A 9,743-nucleotide genomic window follows, 5' to 3' on the forward strand; every position below is an offset into this window, starting at 1 on the left:
GTCGTATTGTTGAATGTCAGTGGCCCTGATTCGATCTGGCACTGATCCTCCATGACACTGTTGGCTTGGATCATTGCCATCGAAAACTCTCCAAAGGTGTGAAGGCCAAGATCTTTATACCATGTCAAGCCATCAATCTTTGTGGGATTGATCTTACTTCTCTCCAGGCTGGCACCTACTCTCCAACAAGGTTTAACCATCTTCCCAGGTATGTACTCTTCGAGCAATATCCTAATATAAACAGATAAAACTATACGGGTAAAACTGATAGGAAGACTGATAACAAGTAGTAGCAGTGGTGCTGGTTGTGATTTTTGAGTTTCAAGTTCAATAAAAGGGACAATATATATATATAGCCGTGGAAGCCCTAGAATAAGTGTGAAGGTGTTGGAAACCAGGGAAAGAGGACAAAAAGGTATGGGTCAAAATAACTGAAAAATTAAATGATTCTGAGAGTTAAGACAAGAGGGCAGTAGTTTAAAGTGGATATTCAGAGATTCTCCTCTTTACTGTTCCATGATGATCCTCTGTCTTAGTAGGGTTAAGTAAAAGCTGTCATATTCTTTTCTACGTTCTGCTATATTTATATCATGTAGTAGTTTTTGCTTTAAGAGCGCCTCTCTCCTTGCTTACAAGTGAATCTTGTGAACTTAGAAAGCAAGAATGCTCGCATCCAAAACCGTCACAGTTAGACTAAATGAAAACATATGTACATAGAATAGGATCAGGGTATGAATAAATTATATGATTTATGACTTCTTAGTAGTACTAGTAAATGTCTGTTTTCACATTGGTTGTTTGTTAGTGTCTTTATACCTCATTATCTTGTAATTTGATAATTTGTGGGAAGAAAATGGATAGAAAAAGAAAGGTCATAGGATGCATGTGTGGGCGTGGGTTTTTGGAGCATTGAACTTGGAACCATTTAAAGTTTTGAGAGCTGAGAAAGACTGAAGAGAGAGGAGAGAAGACATTTGTGGGGCGACTGAGGAACACTCTTAGCTGTCTTAACCCCTACAGGTATTGCCCTTTTCTCAGTCTCTTGTCTTCTTTTTTACTTTATATTTTCTTCCTTTAATGTTATCTAAAGCTGATCTCTTACTTGTTTTGAGATTCACATCGAAATTCATATCATGAATTATGGGGTTGAAATGAATTTTCAAAGAGGATGGATCTTTTTGGTCCTTTTCCTAAGTTCCATTTTGCATGACCCTCATTGGCCTTCCCCTGTCCCTTCATCGTTTTTTTCTGTTCATAAGGATCCACAGATTTGATGTTAGGTAGAGAGAACCACTGTCGTGTGTTGATAGACCAATTACATTATAACGAGGTGTTCGATTGTCTAGTTTCATATGTCTAAGTTAGATTGAATTTTCGTTACGGTGGAGAGAACCACTGTCGTGTGTGTTGATGGACGGACCAATTACATCAACGAGATGTTCAAATTTCTATATTATTAATGCATATGTCGAAGTTAGATTGAGTTTTCGTTTTTTTTTTGTCATCTATACCTTTTTGTTGTGCTTCGAAATTCAGAATTCAACAAGTGGGGTTGGTTACACACGTCCACTTGTTTTTTTTTTCCTTAATGATAAGGTTCCCTAATCCGATCTTTGAACAAGAACATGCACGATGATTTACGTTCCACAACTTAATACAAAAGAGGTTTTAGGTTTAACCCATTGAAATGTTGGAGTTCCACTTGCTTATCAATCCTGACAAAGGGGTTCATTCATTGCTGATATTTGATTAAGCAACTGACGGTTCCACTAGTTCGACAAGGCAAATCTCATCAAATGGTGTCGGCTAGATCGTGTGACTTGACGCATAATTTGGTTAAAATTTTGATGCTATAGATCTAAAGTCAAATCAAAAGAGTAAGAAAATCACGTGTAGATAGGTCTAATACAAATAGAAAGAATGGTCCAGGTACATTTTCCCCTAGCATATCAAATAACTTTCATATATGGACCGATTAAATATTGAACCATTTTGTGAGAAACACATGTGGCCTTCGAACGTATTGAAGGGTCCTTGAATGCACCATCACAGTACAGTGTATTTTCATGTGCTTCCTATCCTTAATTAATTGCTTATATCTTTTATTACGAAAATTGAACTTCAGTCTCGTTTTGATTATAGAAGTTATAAGAAGAAAGAAGAATCTACATAATAGAAAATAAAACAAGTTCCCACATATTATAGAAAAAAAAAAGGAGTTGTGGTGACAGCTGGGCCATTGATGCACTGTGTTTTGTCTTTTGGTTGAGGGAGCATGGATGCCAGTCTATCTCTTTAGCTTCTTTTACATCTTACTTAGCTTTGTTTTCTTTTATATTGTTTAATATTTTAGCTTACCATTTGTTTGATTCAACATTCATTAAGACATTAACCTACTTCTCTTTGATAACTTTCAAGTTTAGTCTGATGTTATATAGTAATTCAAATTTATCAAGGTAGAATGTGCAAGTAGGTATTACACACTATATAATCTCTAGTTATAATTAATGTTTCCGGTTGACTTGATTTTTGATATATAGAGAAACAACAATAGCAAACTAAATCGAAATGAACTATATAGCCACAAAACCTAGTTTAAAGGATATATTACTTCACGTTCATGAACTAATTTATATTCTCTTGGTTTCTTTATGAATAATAATGGTACAAACTTCTTGTAAACTTCGCATACAGTAACGTATTACTATTTTGTATGTATAAAACTTGATTTTATATGCATTGATAGCCAAAACAATTGAATATCAATGAATAAATAAGCGAATATTAGTAAATACCATAGCTCAAAGTGACAGATTATGTTGTTACTTCAATTTTTGCGACATCTATGGATATGTAATTCTACAAAGTTTCATCGCATGCATCGAGTAAACTATATAAGACAAAATCGTTATTAGAAACAAAAAAAAACAGAATCACAAGTATATCAATTAAATTAAGAATAATTTGGTTTTATATTGAAATCATCAGTTAATAAGAAATTGAATGCACCCAAATCGAGACTGTCTCTGATTTTGAAAACCTTTCTGATGTTATATCTACATAATTTGGAGTACAATATAAACGAGCATTTAAGTGCATCTCATCTTTCGATAAACCTAGGTTTACAAGTAAACTGAACCTACACCTTTTAGGAAAAGAATCTTAAACGCTAGCTAATTAACCTTTTCTTTAAGTTTGTTTGACAGATGATAAATAAGAAAATGAATTAAAGTGGAGACGTGGGCACGTAGAGAAGAAGAGAGTAAATAGAATGCATGGCATGCAGGAAACATGAGACAGACATCGTGAAGGTCCCATATTGTCTGGTCGAACCAAACCTTGACATATTATCACAACACTATCTATCTAGTAACTAGTGTTCTTCGTATTGTCGTAGTACTGTATCATCTCGTCACAATATTACAATTAACTTAAAATTTATAAAATATTAGATTTTCCTTGTTTTGTTATCTAGCTAGTTGCAATTGTATCCGGACGTACTATTATCACTTCGATTTTGTACTTTTTATTAGATATCTCATCTTAGCTAGCTTGCAACGTAACTTAGTATCAATCATCATCGTTTTCTGCAATTTTTTAAAAAAGTATTAGAATCTTTATCATAAAGACTTGCAGTATGCATCGTTTTCTTCCTCTTTTGGAAGATTTCCTTGTGGAGAGATTTTTAGCTAAAGCTCCTTTTGTGGGAGGGATCCATGCTTTGGTCAATAAGATCTGGACTCTTGGAGATAAGACAATTAAGATCGATGTACTGCCACGATTATGAGATTTCGAATTAGGGATGAGCGTACGAGATCTCGTGTTTTGCGGAGAGGTATGTGGAATCTGTGTGGCGTCTCTGTTGTTCTATCCAAGTGGAGTCCCATTGCAGATTTGGAGCCTGAAGAGATCAAGACTATTCCTATATGGGTTATAGTTAAGAATGTTCCTCCAAAATACATTTCTTGGGAGGTTCTAAGTGCAATCATGAGCCTCCTTGGCAATCCAAAACAGCTACATTCGGATACAAAGTCGTGTAAGTCGTTCACTGAAGTTAAGGTCTTAGTGGAGGTCGATTTAACAAAAAGTTTACCAAATAAAATGTCTTTTAAATCGGAGAAAGGAGGTGATACTATTGTTGAATTCGTTTATCCTTGGTTGCCAGCTAGGTGTACCGTTTGCTCTAAATGGGGTCATTTGGAAGCAGGGTGTACAACGAAAAAGGATCAGGAGGTTTCACGTTCTGGTTCACTTGCAATTGAACAGTCGGTAAAGCAAAATGGGGGAAAAGTTGTATCAGGTTCAGCTGTGGCTCAGAATGGTATTGTCGTGTCTCCTGAGCCAAATCAGGGAGAAACAGAGGTTGTTGTTGATAAAGTTGTTGAGAATACCACATATATGGAGGGTGAAAGGGACCTTGGTTGGAAAACTCCTACCAAAGGGTTGTGGAGCCCAGTGAAACAGGTTTCTAGTCCAAAATACGTTTCGAATATGTCGAACTCTTTTTCCTGTTTGAGTGACAAGGGGGAACAGGGTGAGGTATTGGTTTCAACAGTTGCAGCGAGTGGTGGTCCGAGTATCGCTAACTCTGATACGAAGAAGCTTCCTACTGATACTACGAATTCAGGGGATATCATGTCGTTGGAGAAACTGAATCATGAGGGAGGTAATGCACCTGAGAGTAACGAGACTGGTCTGTCGCTTCGACCTTCCCTTCCTCGGGACTCTAAGGAGGTTCATAAATTCGTATCTACTACTAGCTCTCAGAGTATTAGGAACCAAGTTCCTAGTTATCTGAAAATACGTCAAACCCCAAAACAACTTTGATGTCAGGGTTCTTTTGGAACGTTCGATGTTTTAACAAGAAAGAAAAGCAGCGTGTTGTGAAAGAATGGATGGGACAGGGAAATTTTGATTTCGGTTGTCTAATTGAAACTAAGGTGAAGGAAAGACGTGCGGATCGAGTGGTGAGATCCGTGTTTGCAGACTGGTCTTTCTTGTCAAACTATGACGAACATCGGTTAGGGTGACTTCGGGTGGTTTGGAGGAATAATGTCAGGGTTACTCCGGTTTATCGAACCTCTCAGTTGATCACATGTTCGATCTATATTGAAGGGATGGAGGAGTTTTTTGTCTCCTTTATTTATGCTTCAAACATCTCTGCAAAACGACATGAATTGTGGAATGATCTCATATACCATCAGGATTCTCCTTTGTTTCGTGACAAAGCTTGGCTTCTTTGTGGTGATTATAATGAAATTTTGGATGGTGATGATCACTCTCTTAATGCTTCTATCCCTTTCTGCACACCCGGAATGAGAGATTTTCAGGATTTTGCCAGATATTGTAACCTCTCATCATGGTCAGAGGTTCACATGGTGTAATAAGAGGCAGAATGGAGTTATATGCAAAAAACTTGACATAGTCCTCATGAATAAGCATTGGCTGCAGCATTTTGCACATTTTTATTCGGTTTTTGAGCCGGGGGGTTGTTCCGATCACCTTCGCTGTCGGTTTTATCTCTCTGCAGTAGCTCCAAAAATCAAGAAACCGTTCAAGTTTATTAACGTCACTACGTCTCATCCGGATTTCTCTAAGGAAATAGATGAGCAATGGAAAAACTCGTCATCTCTGTTCCATTCTACTTCCGCGATGCATAGATTTTTAAAGCAACTCAAAAGTCTGAAACCCTCTGTGCGATCTTTGGGGAAACGTATGGTTGGTTCAATCTCAATCCGCACAAAAGCAGCTTATAAGACTCTTTGTGACTTGCACGCTATAACAATGACAAATCCCTCCTCTCAAGCTGTTTGTGATGAGGCGACTGCTTATGATAAGTGGAGAAAGCTATCCGATATAGAGGAGAGTTACTTGAAACAAAAAGCAAAGCTTCATTGGTTGAAAACAGGCGATCAAAATAATAAGGCATTCCACACTGCAGCTAATATACGCGAGTCATGTAATAACATCAAGGAGATTTAATGTGATGATGGTAGGGTAGTCACCACTCAGGATCAGCTCAAAACTGAAGCTGCAAACTATTTCCAGGGTTTTCTCAATCTGCGACCTGAGACTTACACCTCCTGGTCCCAAGTGGAGCTAGAATCTGTGTTGGATTTCAAATGTGCAGAGAGTGACAAGTGTTTGCTTACACATGAAGTATCTAAGGAGGAGATCCGGAGGGTGTCATTCGCAATGCCTGGCTCAAAATCTCCGGGACCAGATGGTTTCACCGTGGAGTTTTTTAAGGCCTCATGGGTGACTATAGGCGATGATTTCGTGGTCGCTATACAATCCTTTTTTCGTACTGGTTTCTTGCCTAAGGGGGTTAACCCTACTATCTTGGCTCTCATTCCCAAGAAGAAGAAAGCAAGGCTCATGAAAGACAATCGACCGATTTCCTGCTGCAATGTTATCTACAAGGTAATTTCGAAGATACTGGCAAATCGACTTAAGATCATCCTACCAAAGTTCATCTCACCTAACCAATCGGCCTTTGTCAAGGATCGATTGCTAATGAAAAATGTGCTTCTAGCTACAGAACTTATCAAAGACTACCACAAAGATACAATTTCTCCTTGCTGTGCTTTAAAGATTGATATATCTAAAGCATTTGACTCTGTCCAATGGAGTTTCTTACTCACCACATTGTGAGCAATGGCATTTCCTGAGCAGTACATACACTGGATACAAACCTGTATCTCGACTGCATTTTTTTCTGTCCAAGTAAACGGGGAACTGGCTGGTTACTTTGGCAGTTCACGAGGCCTTCGACAAGGTTGCTCACTTAGTCCATATCTCTTTGTTATCTGCATGAATGTCTTATCCCGCAATTTAGATGTGGCTGCTGCGAATAGCGCTTTCGGTTATCACCCCAAATGTAAACCGCTGAAACTTACTCACCTCTGCTTTGCTGATGACCTGATGGTGTTTGTGGATGGGACCAAACAGTCAGTATCCGGTGCTTTGCAGGTCTTTGATGATTTTGCAGTCCACTCAGGTTTGCACATTAGTATTGAAAAATCTACCATTTATACTGCTGGCATCCCCTTGGCCACCAAAGAAGAGATCCTTCACCAGTTCCCGTTTGCATGTGGTTCTCTTCCAGTTCGTTATCTTGGATTACCGCTTTTACCAAGGCGGATGACATCAGGGGACTACCTCCCTCTCATAGAAAAATTCGATCGCGGATTGCCTCGTGGACCACTAGGATGCTCTCATTTGCAGGCAGATTTCAGCTTATCGGCTCGGTTCTTTTCAGTCTAACAAATTTCTGGATATCAGCATTCAGGCTCCCTAAATCCTGCATTCAGGAGATTGATCGGCTATGCTCTACTTTTGTGAAGGAGGTTTGGGGCTAAGATCAATCGTGGAAGCAAATAAAGTGAGCATGCTTAAACTTATTTGGAGAATTTCTTCAGCCAGAGGCTCTTTATGGGTTGATTGGGTGAAGAGGTCTCTTATTCGAAGTGGCTCCTTCTGGGCAGAAAAGGATGACACAACTTGTGGCTCATGGATTTGGCGGAAACTTTTGAAATATAGGAGCCTAGCAAAGCAGTTCATTAAGATGCAGGTGCACAATGGTGAATCAACCTCTTTTTGGTTTGATAACTGGAGTTCACTGGGATGTTTACATGATACATTTGGGGACAGGGGGTTTATCGATCTCGGAATCCCGAAGACAAGCTCCATGGCCGACGTACTGATTAGGCAGCGGAGGCGGCGACATAGGATCCCTTTACTTAATACTGTAGAGGAGGAGATACATAAACTGCAGCTTCATCACTCTCGTGAGGTATAAGATATACCACTTTGGAAAGGGAAAAATGACTGCTACCGGAACAGCTTCTCTACAAAGGATATTTGGTCACACATCCACGTTTCTCGACCACAACTGGCCGAATACAGAGTGATATGGTTCTCACAAGCCACCCCAAAGTATGCTTTTCTTACCTGGTTGGTTTTCAAGAACAGAGTCGCCACAGGGGAAAAAATGCAGCAATGGTTTCCTCAGGCCAACGTAAGCTGTATTTTCTGCAATCACCCGTTAGAGACGAGAGACCACCTTTTCTTTCAGTGTCCTTATTCACAGTTGGTGTGGGAAGGGTTAGTCAAAAAGCTCCTCGCAGATAAATACACAAGTCGCTGGCCAGAAGTTCTCTCTCTTCTTGCGGGTAATGCTTTTGACAAAACGTTACGATTTATCCTGGGTTATGCTTTTCAAACTACCATTTACTCACTTTGGAGAGAAAAGAACGGTAGAAGATACGGTGAACACCCACTGATGACAGAGCAACTGATTAAGCAGATCGACAAGTATGTCTTTAACTGTCTAAGCACACTTCAAAGATGTTAAAGCACATCTATTCAAGTTTGGTTTAAAGCTAGATACTACTGAATCTGTTTTAAAGTTTTTTTCCACATAAATTTTGTAAAACGTTTATTTTTCTTTTGAATATAATTTAACATTAAATTAAAAAAAACATTAATATTATGTTCTTCTAACTACATGCAGAAAAAAAAAAAAAAAAAAAAAAAAAAAAAAAAAAAAAAAAAAAAAAAAAAAAAAAANACCAAAGTTCATCTCACCTAACCAATCGGCCTTTGTCAAGGATCGATTGCTAATGAAAAATGTGCTTCTAGCTACAGAACTTATCAAAGACTACCACAAAGATACAATTTCTCCTTGCTGTGCTTTAAAGATTGATATATCTAAAGCATTTGACTCTGTCCAATGGAGTTTCTTACTCACCACATTGTGAGCAATGGCATTTCCTGAGCAGTACATACACTGGATACAAACCTGTATCTCGACTGCATTTTTTTCTGTCCAAGTAAACGGGGAACTGGCTGGTTACTTTGGCAGTTCACGAGGCCTTCGACAAGGTTGCTCACTTAGTCCATATCTCTTTGTTATCTGCATGAATGTCTTATCCCGCAATTTAGATGTGGCTGCTGCGAATAGCGCTTTCGGTTATCACCCCAAATGTAAACCGCTGAAACTTACTCACCTCTGCTTTGCTGATGACCTGATGGTGTTTGTGGATGGGACCAAACAGTCAGTATCCGGTGCTTTGCAGGTCTTTGATGATTTTGCAGTCCACTCAGGTTTGCACATTAGTATTGAAAAATCTACCATTTATACTGCTGGCATCCCCTTGGCCACCAAAGAAGAGATCCTTCACCAGTTCCCGTTTGCATGTGGTTCTCTTCCAGTTCGTTATCTTGGATTACCGCTTTTACCAAGGCGGATGACATCAGGGGACTACCTCCCTCTCATAGAAAAATTCGATCGCGGATTGCCTCGTGGACCACTAGGATGCTCTCATTTGCAGGCAGATTTCAGCTTATCGGCTCGGTTCTTTTCAGTCTAACAAATTTCTGGATATCAGCATTCAGGCTCCCTAAATCCTGCATTCAGGAGATTGATCGGCTATGCTCTACTTTTGTGAAGGAGGTTTGGGGCTAAGATCAATCGTGGAAGCAAATAAAGTGAGCATGCTTAAACTTATTTGGAGAATTTCTTCAGCCAGAGGCTCTTTATGGGTTGATTGGGTGAAGAGGTCTCTTATTCGAAGTGGCTCCTTCTGGGCAGAAAAGGATGACACAACTTGTGGCTCATGGATTTGGCGGAAACTTTTGAAATATAGGAGCCTAGCAAAGCAGTTCATTAAGATGCAGGTGCACAATGGTGAATCAACCTCTTTTTGGTTTGATAACTGGAGTTCACTGGGATGTTTACA

General features: G+C 39.1%; 1 protein-coding gene across 1 annotated transcript in view; it reads right to left on the reverse strand.

The window, feature by feature from the left end:
* The window catches only part of LOC104708873 (probable protein phosphatase 2C 67), an 8,472-nt gene extending 7,036 nt beyond the window's left edge, over nucleotides 1-1,436 (reverse strand). The window contains exon 1 of the mRNA XM_010425529.2: nucleotides 16-1,436. Coding sequence (XP_010423831.1) covers nucleotides 16-200 — 185 coding nt within the window. The 5' untranslated portion in view covers nucleotides 201-1,436. The remainder of the gene's footprint in view (nucleotides 1-15) is intronic.

Source organism: Camelina sativa, chromosome 8 (assembly GCF_000633955.1).
Source record: "Camelina sativa cultivar DH55 chromosome 8, Cs, whole genome shotgun sequence".
NCBI classification, from domain to species: Eukaryota; Viridiplantae; Streptophyta; class Magnoliopsida; order Brassicales; family Brassicaceae; genus Camelina; species Camelina sativa.